The sequence below is a fragment of the Crocodylus siamensis genome, chromosome 2 (genome assembly GCF_052110815.1).
Source record: "Crocodylus siamensis isolate JL-2025a chromosome 2, ASM5211081v1, whole genome shotgun sequence".
In the NCBI taxonomy this organism is placed as follows: Eukaryota; Metazoa; Chordata; order Crocodylia; family Crocodylidae; genus Crocodylus; species Crocodylus siamensis.
In genome coordinates, this window is record NC_143396.1 from 234,886,881 (window position 1) to 234,900,778 (window position 13,898).

A 13,898-nucleotide genomic window follows, 5' to 3' on the forward strand; every position below is an offset into this window, starting at 1 on the left:
AACTGACTGCATTCAGTTCATATCTCAAGATTTTCTTTGTAACCATAACTGCTATTCAGTGTTTTGACAATGAAAGCTTTAAGTATGGGCACAAGAAGAATGCTTAGAGAGAAGGTGGATGTATTACTGCAACATCTCCACCTTCCCACACATTTGAACCCTGGATTTACATCAGCCTTTTGGTGTTTTAGATTACAAACTGCTTTCGTTAATATGCAAAGAGAAAGATGGACATTTTCAGGAGATCAGGCTGTTTGCACCTGCATGTGTATATTTGTGGATGAGCTTCCATGAGCATGAATAATTCTTTAGTTAAATATTTGGTCATTTGTACTCCCAGTACAATCTGACTAAGTTTGCGATATGTATGAATCTCCCATTGGTTTTGGTGCATTTTAGATCAGTCATACGTTATCTCCCCTCCTTGTGCTTTATGCTCCACAAAAATTTTGTTCTTCACTTTCAGCTTGAAAGCTGCTATGTGTCAGCCCTTCAATTATCTTCCTGACCACAATGGACTGTCAACCTTTCACGTCTGCACAAAAACTGTGGTAAATTCATTTAAGTTCTCTGGGTTCTTTCTTCCATCTCAAACAGTTCTTCCAACATGCCGCGTGCACCTACTCATGGAAAAAAAGAACCTGGAGATGGACGAAAAAACCTGGAGAACTTGAACAAATTTCCAAACATAATAAACAGGGCAGGATTGCATCTGAGAATCTGGGACACGTCCATCCCCTCTAGGAGGTGCATAAATACTACATGCCATGCCTTTGCCTGGGTGGCATGTGATCTTTTTTATTCCTTTTGGCTCTTTCGTTCAAATAACCAAACAAACTAGTGGGCACCCAGTCACACCTCTCTTTAATAAAAGTTTTATCCTGCCAGGTTATTGCTACGTCCCTCACTGTTACAGGGAAAACGGCAGGAGAAGGTGACAAGGATTCATAAGGACAAAACCTAGTTGTTCTTGGTATAAATGTGACTTAACTGTCCAGTAAACACAAAGTTTGCAGAAGAGAGCTCGAAGATCCAATCAGTGTGCTGGCAGGCAGTCTTAAACCCTGAAAAGTCCCTTGTGCAAGCTGACTTAAAAATATGCAAACAGAAACAAAGACAAGATATGGAATTAGGTGAAAGCTACACAGCAGAACCTGACTGCCAGTAACAATCTGATTGATTCAAAATAATGTGCTATTGCTGAAATATATAAATTAACAAATCTGATCCAGAAGATTTATTTATTGTGTTTAAAAGGCTAAATTGTGTTTGCTTGGTTTGTTTCATTATTTGTATTTTTGTTTTTTTCATACCCCAAATTGGGAGCTATGCAATATAAAAGGTAAGATTAGTTCTGTCCTAATTTTATTTACACCCCCCCATCTATATACATACATACATATATATGTGTAACCCTTCTGCTAGGCACTAGTTGGCAGCAACAAGGGCCAGGTTCAATTTTGGGGTCTAAATATATTTTATCTTGGCTCAAGCCCCAACCCAGAGCACCTGGGAAACACTACATAAATCACTAAGGTGTCCTGCGTAAACAAAATCCCCTCCTTGCAAGCAGTGTAAACACAGAGAACAAATTTACTACAGAAAAAAAGGCAAAGAAAATACTGAATACAATTTAAAACACTACGAACTACAAGGCATAGTTCATAGATTGCACCCTCTTGGGGAGGCTTCACCCATGCCCAGGCAGTCTGGCTCACCCAAAAGGCAGTTCCAGGGACTTGGGCTGTGTGTGGAAACGGGGGACCTAAATTGAAGTGGTGGGTTTTAAAAACTACCGCTTCAATTTAGGGCTGATTAAACTACCGTGTTGTACACACACCCTGCTGACTTATCTGCCTCTCCAGCAGGGAGGGGAGGGGGAGCTGCCGGTGGGTAGAGCAGTCCCTGGGCTGCAGGCAGGGGAAGGGGGGGGCTGGTGCTTCCTTCTGTGGCAGCTGTATCCTCACCCCCCAGGTGGCACCCGCCTGCAGACACCCAACTCGGGTGGTCCCGGGAGGCACCACAGCCATGGGGGGAAGCACCAGGTCCCCGCACGGCTCAGGCAGGCAGGCACTGGCGGCGGGGGGAGGGAAATAAAAAGATCCTGCTCACCACTTTTCTTGGGCAGCTAACGAAAATGTCCAGTTAACTTCTTTAATTGGAAAATCACTAGTGGATAGGCTGAAGATCTGACCCGTTGTCCAAAACATTCAACAGAGACAAACCATGACCATAAGAAATCACAGATTGGAATCTGAGTTGAATAAAACATTGCAATGAATCATTTATTTTACAAATTTACTGCACTGTCTCTTCAGGGATCATCCATAGTTTCGCTGTTGAGGCTTTGCCCTTTAGCTGATTTTCAGCTTATATCACAGTGCTTATGTCTATGGTAATATGCATATATTTTAAGAATTGTGTTTCTATGCAACTGAGTTGTAGACATGTCAGTGAAACTCAACTATGTTGCACAAGCACTTTCCCTTGGTTTATTATATTTTCTCAGCGCTGAAGTGTCAAGCAGTGATGATTGTAACATTAGGTGCCCGTTTACAGCAGCTGTTCCATTTCTGTGTAAAATTATGGCGGAAACTGAATGCACCCTTCACCCTAGAGATTTTTTCACTTATGAAACGAGCAGCAGATGCATCATGGGCAGATTTCATAGCTGTAGCAAGAGTAGCTAAATGTTTCAGTACTTTCTGAGAGCATTGCAAATCTTTTCTTCCTTGCATATGGTATATATTATTAAGAATCAAAGATCTAAGCTTGATGCACCTATTTGTGGCTTCATAATCTTTGTTTCAAAGGCATTGTCATTGACCATTTCCTTCCTTTTCCCCTTCATTCAGTAACTTATCTGAAAAACATTCATTTCCTAATATTTTATGGTTGTTTTTAAGTTACAATAGATTTGCAAAAGCAACTGTTTGACAATATTCTTGTAGAATTTGTTCAAACTTCATATATGATTCAGCATTTGTTTTTTCAATCGATTTTCCAATATCTCTTAATCAGAATGGACAAGCCCACTTTAAATGTGTTTACTAATAACTTTAGTTTTGCTCTCATGCTTCCCATTGCTTAGTATAAGCAATCTTAAGAAAATTAACGGAGTTCCTCCCAAAGCTGTAGTTTAATCAAAAGCATTAACCAAGTGGCTGATAGTAATCAAAGTAGCTCAGTTTCCATTCACTGAAGATTTGCCCCAGTGTTTCAAGGTCTGTGTATACCATTTTATTGGGAGGTAAACATACTTTATTAAATGTTTAGGCATTGTATTTAGGAAAGAGAAGAGGGGGAAAAGGTCATGAAAGAGCAGAACTGAAGGCTGGAGAAAGGGAAGTCGTAGAAAGAACCCCAACTACCTTAGAAAATGCTCAGAGACTATGAATATCCATTTCTTACCATGATGATGAAAACAATATATAACTTAGAACATGGCACAGATTCTTCTGTTGTTTTTATATGTGCTAATAACTGTTTGATTGCTGTTTCCTATGCAGTTTTCTATTCCCTGTCCCCCACTCCCCAAGAGTAAACAACATAGTAAATAAATCTGTCATTACTTTTCTTCTGTGCTTAGATTTCCAGTATTTCCCATGTCTTACTCCAGAATCAGAATACATGGGCACTGGGCTGCGTATATGAATTGTGGAAGTGCAAGGGATCAAGAAGACATATAAATATTTTGAGCTCTTGTAGCTCCAAAGTAAAAGGTTGTAAGATTGAACAAAGTATAAAGATTAGAAACTGTCCTGAGAGAGCTGTTGTCTACCATCTCTCACTGGAAAAGCCTCCCCCTCACCAGCATGCATCCTTGGTGGTATTTCTACTGCAGCATATTTAAAAGTTGTATTCTTTTTCAGGTGGGAATTTCTGTTCAGAGCTCAAATTGGGAGCAGTGCGTAATATGTGCAATGACATTCTTTCCATCAAAGAGCAGGCAGCAGTCTGTAAAATTTGGTGAGTTAAAGGAACAGCATGTATGTGCTTCCAATGTGTGTCACAGGAAGCCGCAGCTTGTGTTTCTACATATAAGGACACAAATTCCGGTAGATGAGGAATGTCTGTCTGAAAAAAAAAAAAAAAAGAAGCTTTCTGAGCATTCCCTGATTACATCTGTAGTTTTTTCCAGCAAACAATTGGCCTACACATTTCCCTGAAATATGGGGATGCTTTGATTGTGCAGTCATGCTTTGGCTGATAGAAGGCTTCCTGTGAATCTGTAAATCATCAGCACTGAGATGATAAAAAGAAAACCTAGTGGAATTATTTAAGTTTATTTAGCAATATGTCCCTGAGGGTGCTCATTACTTATCCCTAAATGTCCATCTCTGTGGTGAATTAAGGCAGCTATATACGATATCGCAGCTGTTGTGCTGGATCGGAAATGATTGGTGAATTTGGAGGGGGCTGATACAGTGAGAGAACCGCAATGTTCAGAGGGTTGCCTGTCATTCACAGCAAGCAGCGGCATATATTTTTGCTCCTTTGTTGTGTGGTATTTTTTAGACAAAGCAGTTAAACCCCAATTTATTGCTGCCTGATCACTTTAAAAATTCTTCTATAGGGTTAGAGTTAATAAACCAATAGCTGCCATCTAGTTCTAATTCTGCAATTTCAACTGGAACTAATTGGCATTCTCTTATTGTCTGTCTCAGGAAAGGCTGATGACAAAATCCTTGCTGAGCTATGAACATCCCAGAGAGGAAGTCCCATTTGATCAGAGATGAGGAACATTTCCTTCCAAATGGAGGAAGCCTGCACTGTTGCTGTCTGTACTCTCCCTAGAGACAGTTTTGCTCCCACTGTTGCACGACCAGACCCTTTTAGGAATATTTATTCATTTTTAGCAAAATACTTGTATGAAAGGTAGGATAATATTAGTTGAAAAGTCAGTCTGTAAAGGGAGAATGCCTAGAGAAGTTCTCCACTCTATTACTATTCAACAGTGAAATGTATTGAGCAGGTGGGTATATGATAGGTTTGGCTGTTCTCATTATTTTTAAATAGTCGTGTCTTACATGCTATATTTGAAGCCAAAGGGATGAGCCAATTGAGGATACAGCCTGCATCTCACAGGCAAATTCTTTGCCACCACATCTGCAACCCCACATAATGTAAAAAGTCCAAGAAATCTTTCCTCAGATCTTTGCCATTCTTTTAATTCAGGTAATCATACTTATTCAAGGTAGTACTTGAGCCTGTGTTCAAGTTCTTAGTGACTTTGATGGATATTTAACGTATGTTTAAAGTTAAGTATGTGTGTAAGTGCTTCCTTGGGTCAGGGACTAAATAAAGTTAGTGACAGGAAGGGGTCAAATTCCTCCCTGTGTTCTGCAGCTGGTGGGTTTCTATTGTGCTTCACAGTGCAATGCTGATGAAAATTTGAGCCCTTGCAATTACGATGTTATTAAACATTTTAAATCAGGTCTTCATCTGGTGTAAATCATCTTAGCTTCAGTGAAACAAGTGGAACTGAGCCGATTTACAGAATCTGTGAGTTTAGCCCAGGGCTGATAAAAAAACACAACTGTAAGTTATATTTACAGTTGTGTTAAAATAATATATCAAATTTCTAAAAACTACATGCGACTCAGGCGACCGGTATAAAGAAGTAGACTGTTGAGATGTGGTCTGTTACTTCCCACATTAAAAGCTACGGCATTTTTTATGTGAATTACTTTTTAATATTTTTTGGGATAAGATGGTTACAATTAAATTCTTCCAAGTCAGCAGTGATATGGATATTATCCACTCTTATTTTCCATATATATTTTCAGTAGCAGTGTGCAACTGCGCTAGTTTGGAACCTGCTTTGCTACTGCATGCTGCACTTTACAATTGATGTCAACATAATGCCATTAAAATCAATATAAAACTGGTTACATGCTGAGATGCATCAGGCTTTTTGTTTCCAATGTTGTTTAGGGGCATTTTGTTTTTCTTTACTGAATGTTTGACTGATTCGTACTGCGACGTGACATGAACTTCCTGGGTGTGTATCCTTACAGCTGCAATTAAAACCCTTTACTTGCGGGCTAAAATACCGCTGCGGAGACAGAATGAACTCAGAAAACCTTAGTATAAATATAACAAAAAAGGGATAGTGAATTGTCACAACTGATATTTTTCTGTTCATTAGGACCGACTCATGCTAAGTAAACAAGAAAATTCCCCTTGCATGGTTTAACTGTTGAGAGTGTCGTGATTCATCTGTGTTGAATGTGCTATGCCAAGACTTATTTCACTTCAGTATATATAGAGATACTGGGGATTCCTTACGCATGCATAATCATAGGTGAAGGGTATGATATTGAATGGAAATGTTACAAAATCTGGAGTCAGGACCTGAATTTTGCTTCTGCGTGACCTGGCGGCCAGGGTGATCTGGACATATTTTACATAAACTATTGCTAGGACAATCTACTCACTCACAGAAAAAATATTACACTGCTGTTCTCACTCTCCCTTTTCCACATTCATGGTATTAAGTTACATATTGAAAAAAAGCTGTGTGGTTTCCTTTCCTTGTGGCACAGCAGCTCGCAGGAGCAATAAGCCAGGCTCCAGAAACTTTTCCTCTGAAAATCAAAAATGTGGTGATGGAAGGCTGAAGACAGCTCACTTTTCAGGAAAAGGAGACAGTCTGTGCTCCCCTGCTAGCTATCAGAAGCTATCAGAAGTAGTCTTAAGAGAAAGGGAGAGGGTATTCATAGAATCATAGAAAGTTAGGGTTGGAGACCATCTAGTCCAACCCCCGCTCAAAGCAGGACCAGCCCCAACTAGATCATCTCAGTCAAGACTTGTCTAGCCAGGTCTTGAAAACCCCCAAAGATGAAGCTTCCATCACCGCTCTGGGTAACCCATTCCAGTGCTTTACTACCCCCCGGTGAAAAAATTCTTCCTGGGAAGCAGTGGCAGCACAGGTTGGAGGGTGGAGGTGCTCCATCCCTGTTCCCGCCCCCCCCCATCATTCTTGATGGATGGACAATTGGCTAGTTCCTTTATATATCTCTCCAGATCAGTACGTGTCTTTGGAAGGAGGGCCAGAGGGGTCAAGGCTAATAGCTTCTAAAGGAAAGATCTTAGTTCTGGCTCATGTTCTGTACAGAAGTTGTAACCCCAGTTCCATATGGCTGGAGCACCCATATTTTCCTTTCTCGGTCCTGATTTTCCCAGGTACTTGTGCCAACCTTATTTCATTGCCAATACTGGCACTTCAGATGTCAATGATAACAGACGTGTATGCATACAGCAGGGTGCCTGATGCTACTGCCACACAAAGGATAGCTTCTGATTCCTACCACGCCGTGTGATCTTGATCACATGGCTGCAGGAGCCGCAGTTTCTTTCCTCTCCCCTTCCTCCCACCCTGAGGTGGTTCCCAGGGTGGCTGACCTGGTTGCCCAGTGCCAGTTATGGCACTGAATGATAATGTCCCTTGTTTATTTTGCATTTGAATGTACACCTGTCACCTTGGAGCAATAGCATGTATTTAGTTTTGGTCATTTGATCACGTTTCAACCCATGAAATTTGTTCAAAAAAACTCCTGAGGGCACATACCCACATTTTAAAAGGAAGAACCTTTAATATACTGTAATTTCTTATTTGAAAATTCAATTCTTCTTTCGGGGGGAGGGCAAACACATTTGTTTGCTCTGAATCTTCCATCTGTAACCCTGTAGTACAATGAGGCTATGATTAACAGGACACATTTTTTCCAATATCCAATTTATGCCTTGAACTTGATAACAGTTTTACTCTTTGCTTAGGCATTTCCCGAAAGTCAACATTTTTTTTTAAATCCAGAGTGTCGTGCATGGTCTTTTGATTCGATGGTCTGCGTTTTCAAATTTTCCAAGGAGCGGCTTGTTAAATGAGGTCGGCAGAGTAGTAGTTGTTCAGCGTACTCACCAAAGAACACGTAGTCCTTCTCTATTAGCTGTTCTAAATTGATTTAGGTAGTTGGCCTGCAGTAGACTCTGAGCTTAGCTTCATCTAAGTCAGACAGGGTGCCAAGAAAGCCTCAAAACAAATGACGAAGCAAGATAAGAGAGGACCAGAAAGCGTAACATTTTAAAGATGTTTTACAAATGCTAACAATGTGTGACCTGGCTTCATAAACACATTCTGTTGTGCTTTCACTAAATATTCCCATGTGAACTAGCTCACCTACAGACTTTTCCTATTTTTATGCTAAGTTTAACAAATCAAGGAGACATTTTAGCACACTAAAGAAAATATTGGTGTACACTTTGTTCACCCTCTCTTCTCTGTTACTTTCCTGTGTTTCTAACAGTTATGAGAGACAATGAAGTGAACAAAATTTTTGTGATGAAGCAGGGATATCAAAGATAGGGCCCATGGGCCAGATCTGGCCTGCAGAGCCACATCATCCACCCCTAGTGCTGGCCTTGCACAGGGTCAGTCTGGGATTGTACCACACACAATGCCTGCTTCAGCTAGTCCAGGACCTGTGCTGCACATGCAGGGCCCTGTGAAAATTGTGCTTTTGCAGACTGCATTAATACCATGAAATTAGCACCACACTGCGATTTTGTAAATGTCACAAGCCTGTGCCAGAAAACCACATGAAATTGCAGGTTTCCCTTTGCAGGCTGGCAGTGTTCCAGCCCGCAAGCAGCTGCTGGGGGCATGGCCAGGATGGAGCCAGGCAGCTGGATGAAGGTAAGTGTATAGGGAGCAGAGGGGAAAGGGGGTTTGGAGGGCCAGGGCTTAGGGACTGTCAGGGTGAGGTGGGGTGGTATGTATCTGCCTGCCATAATCAGCAGAAGGCCAAGGCTAACGGGGTTTAGCCCCTAAATTTTTCATGGAGACTGATGACAGCAGCAGCACCATGGCACCTCTGTTCTGCAGCACCTGGTGGTGCTTGGCATGCAGCTGCTCGTCCACTACGGCTTATAGCCACAGTGCAGTCTGGTCCCACAACAGCCCCGTGGGAGGGAGAGCTGGGGATCAAGTGGGATTGAGCCACCCCCCAAATAATATTTTCCCCCACCGCTTTGTGCCCTCTGCACGTGTGGCATGTGCACAGGTAAAGTATAATTTTTCATGGAATATTCACGGAACTACCGGGACCCATTTGCCAAGATCAGTGGTAGCTCCATGAATACTCTGTGAAAAATGATACTTTACCTGAGCACGTGCTGCAGTTTTTTTTACAAGAAATCCATGATTTTCTCAGGGCCCTATGCATATCACATTCACCCTGGACCAGGTAGACCAGGCACTACATGTGGCTTACATTCTCATCCAGCCATAGCCATGTGATGTGCAATCCCAGACCTCCTGGAGTGAATGCTGTAGGCACAGGATCTGGCCTGTGGGGGAAGGGGAGGCCTATGGGCCAGATCTGTGGACCTGGGGCCAGATGAGATTGATAGAGGAATTAGCTCTCTTTTAGGGAGGGACTGCTGAACTAGCTAACTCATTGATCTCTCCTGGCATGGCAGCTCTTATATAAAGTCAGTAGAGAGAGTCAAATTAGTTCTGATAGCAGTGGACCCAGAATGCATTTATATGAAGTGAACCAGACTCTCATTTCTTAAAGCAGAATTTCCATGATGGGAAAAAGAATTCTCCATTTTGCCAGGATTGTTATTGAAAACACACTGATACGTGATAGAACTGTTGCTAACTATTTCAGTTTCTAGAAAATAGGTTCATTGCAGCATAGCTCTATTTTTACTTAGAGTAATTCCCTGAGATCGCTCCACAAGAAATCTGTTGAGTTTCAGGAACAAATGAACTGGAGAACTGAAGGCTTGATTCAGGTTCCAAAGAGGAGGAAAGTTTAAGGAAGATGAAAAGACTACCATGCTATTCTTTTCCTCAGCCTATTATATTTCCTGGTAAGAGATATTTTTGCTTGAAGTTGATGGATGGCTTCAATCCCTCTTTAAAATATATTTTTTATACTTTCCGGCCAGGTTTATTAGTAGTTTAAACCCACGCAATCCCACTTTACATGAGTGTAAAGAAGTAGACGTTTGATCCAGTATTTTTTAAATATATAAGAGTTTATACTCCACTCTGTTACACAAGTTTTGTTTGCCACATATGTCTGCACTACTGTGAAACAGAGGAATGAAGGAAAACTTAGTTTTCGGATTGTTTGTCTTCCAAACGCCATCAATCTGGCAAGCATGCCTTGTGCCCCAAAGGCAAATTAAAGATGATAAAATGTTTGAAGCTGTCCAAAATGTAACATTCTCTTAGACATTAGAAGCTAGAGTCTATTCCACATATTAAGCATGTACCAACTAAGTGTAATTCTATACCACTCTGCTTAAGTCCCTGAAAAACCGTTAATAAAAAGCTAGGGTCTCTTACTTGTTCCTGTTTTATGACTCAGTTGTATGGGTAAGAGGATTGTTAACAAAAGTAGATGCATTAATAGAACTTTCAGGGATTCAAATGGAATAAAATTGTATGTAGCCATCTAGATCTACTTGCAGGCCAAATGGGTGGAAGAGCATCGGGCCCTAAAAGTCTTTTTTGGCAAATGGATGTAACCCTTCTGCAGGGCCTTGAGGGCAATACAAGGGTTCCAATACAGGGGGGCTTTGGCTCAAGGTCACTCAGAAACTTGGGAAAACATATACTACTGAGGTCCTAAAGGGACAACCTCCCCACTCACAAGCAACTTAAACCAAGGGACTGGTTTATTAAAATGTAAATAAATTAATAAAATAATGGATCCTTATCCAACTCCTCTTTGAACTCTATAACTATTATGACATCAAACAGGAAATGCCCCAATTGTCCAACATTTCCCAAACAACAATCCCGAAATGTCCAACCTTACAAAATGTTTGCCCCTTAGTTATTAATTACCTTGACTATCAATACTCTCAATATTAATTAACATAAAATATCAGGTCTTTTAAATATTAGACACTTTAAAATATTCACAAATATACCAAATGACACATAAAATATGCATTGTCTCATCACTGACACTGCCATTGTACCACTGAAAGCACCCTTGACAGTCGCCACCACTGGGGAAGTGCCACTCTTTCACCACTTGGGATCAGTGCTGTGTGAGACCCTCTGAGAGTCTCTACACAAACACATGTGGTTGCAGGAGCAAAAACATATGTAGCGTATGGGTACAGGAGGAGCAATTGCCCCAAACTGCTATTTACATGGGGCCTATCTAACAGACAAATGTTTTGTGCCTTGTGTGGGATGCCCTCATGACAGGTCACCCCACACAATGCATGGACCCTGCAGTAGGGTGGCTCTCACACAGGGAACTTTCTCCAGTCCCTCCTTCCCTCCCCCACTTGACTGCCTGACATATGGAGTAGGTCAGCCTCAAATTTTAGTCTCACCTACACTGCTGAGGTCATTCCTTCATTGATCCCTGAGTGAAATGGAAACACATTGTTTACAGCTGAGTGATAAAAATAGGGACTTTTGAACTGGAACTGCATTGAAACTCTCAGGACAAGAAATACTAATTTTGCAATGAAACACACTATTCATGAGCAGGAAGAATTCCAAATATGTCATTAAGGAAACTGACAAAACTATTTTACTGACAAGGGCATAAATATTACCTCCCGTTTCTGTTCATTTTGGTTTCAGCCATGTGGAATTGCTTCACTGTCATACACTTTTGCTGGCCAGGAACAGGAGTCCTGTAGGGCTATAAGTAACTCCCCTCTCTCCCCCTTTAAAGGAATTCACTGAGTAGCTATCTAAGAGCAGTTGTTAGAAAGAAGACCACCCAAAGTGGTCTTTCATTTAAACATTTCACATGGAGTTACTGGGCATAAACCAACTCTTGCAGATTGCAAGGAACAGTTGGAATTCTCTGAATTGTTTCCAAGCCTTAACTGTGTTATAAGCCTGGAGGCAAAAATTCTTGCCCTTGGTCCCACTTAATACTTAAAAGCTTCCTAATGAAGTCCATCTCTTTGCTATCCTAAGACTCCCAGTGTTAGGGTAACCATAATATCTCCGGGACTACACATATTCTTATTGTAAGCAGAGACTTTTTTCTCCTTTGAATCTGTTTATTTTAAATTTGCTGCTTGAAAGTCATCAATGGAAAAATTCATTTACAATTTGGTCAAAGTGGTTGTTTTTATAGACAAGATGGTGCAAGTGAGAGGAGTCATCACTTTTTAAAGCGTATACCTCTTACTGAGATATAAAATGAACACTAGAGAGAGGAAGAAGAAAAATGTGAAGCCCAGAAAGGAAGGGAAGTGATAGATTAGTTTGAGGGAGAGAAAAAACAAAAAAACTTTATTTCCTTAACACCCATTCCTTATTTCCCACCCCAATCTCTACCTCCCTCAATCAACAGAGCCCGTCCACCACTCTCCCACCCACCAACAATAAAAATCCCGCTTACAATAGGGAAACTATGTACAATTGAAAAACTATTTATAATATTTCTGGGTTTTGAACACAGAGTGGGGGCTATATGGAAGGGGCCTAGAGGGCAGAGCAATGGGGCAGGTGCCCAGCACCCCCATCTTGATACATTCTCCCATGGATCCAGGGGCCGTGGTGACCCAAGTGGGTAGTGGTCTCATGCACAGCTGGGTCTTTGGGTGCATGGTCTGGGGGAGAGTGGTGGGGCTGATCCCAGGCAGGTGGTGGCAGGTCTGGGGGTTGGGCTGGGCCAGGGGGTCTGGTGGACAGGAGGTGCCCTAGGACTTCCTCCCAGGTCCAGGTGGGGGCCTGCTGCAGGGCAGTGGGTGGGACCCAGGGGCCCTATGGGATCATGGGTGGGGGCTAGGCAGTAGGGGGCATGCATGTGGCTGCTGGGCCCAGGAGAGTGTCCAGGGCTTGGAGGCTGGTGTGCCCCTGCTACCACAGCAGCTTTAGGTGCTTCTGCTCCAGTGCCCCCATTCAGACCCAGTGGTCCTGCTGCGCCCAGTCCCACACCTCCACCTGACTGATGTCCTCTGCCCACCAGGCCTGCTTCTGCATCTCCTGCTCCACCACTGCCAACAGCTGCTGAAGCAGGAGGGTCTAGTCCATGATGATCTGTTGGCACAACCAGTGCATCTGGACAGGTCCAGCAGTGGGTGGTAGTGACCCAGAGCTTGTATCCCTGCTAGGGCTAGTGGAATCCTTCCATGTCCAGATGTTGGCTCTGCAGAGGCAAGAAATAGAAGCCTTTTGTGAGAGTTTGCAACATTTCATAGATAAGATACTCTGCACGAGAGGCTGTGTACTGCCTGGTTTCAGATCATGGGTCAGCTGTGCATGGGTGCCCAGGGACTATGGTAAATGGCTGGGTAGGCCTGGGCGCAGGTGGCTGTTCTCCTGGGCCAGCATCCCACTGCAGGATGGAAGGCATCCTGCCTCCCCTGACTCCTGTTTAGGGTGGGCCAGGCCAGGTTTCTGGCAGCCCTTGCTGCCATGGCTCCAGGCCCAGTTCCCCCTCCCCCCCACAACCTGAAGGCCGATTGCTGTGCTGTGAGAGGGGGAATCTTTGGCCAGGGGAGTGCAGGGAGGGAGGGGAAGAGTCTGAGACCACAGACAGGGGCAGGGGCGGGAACTGGCAGTGCCCTCCCTCTAGTGTGGTACTTACCATGAGTCTGGGGCTGGTGAGGCTGGCAGCTCAGTGTGGGCCTCTCCACTGGCATGGGCAACCAGCTGTGCCTGGTATCCATTGTCCACAGTCTGTGTTGGCTGGCTGCCATCCAGGGAGGGGATGGCTCTGGTGGTGGCCAGGGCTGTCCTGGCCAGCCACTTCTTGTGGCAGGATCTGGAGATGCAGAGCAGACAAGACAACCACTGGCCAGGGCTCCCTGAGCTGCCAGTGGATGCAGCAGCTGGGGAGGGGAACAGGAAGGGGTGCTTAAGACCTGAGGGCCCCTCCTCCAGTGATGCGTCA

General features: G+C 43.1%; 1 protein-coding gene across 1 annotated transcript in view; it reads left to right on the forward strand.

Annotated features, from left to right (window-relative positions):
- LOC149871918 (uncharacterized) overlaps positions 1-5,807 on the forward strand; it is a 101,493-nt gene extending 95,686 nt beyond the window's left edge. Inside the window, exons 4-5 of the mRNA XM_090034649.1 lie at positions 3,873-3,969; positions 4,668-5,807. Coding sequence (XP_089890775.1) covers positions 3,873-3,969; positions 4,668-4,702 — 132 coding nt within the window. The 3' untranslated portion in view covers positions 4,703-5,807. The remainder of the gene's footprint in view (positions 1-3,872; positions 3,970-4,667) is intronic.
- The last annotated feature ends 8,091 nt before the right edge of the window (positions 5,808-13,898 follow it).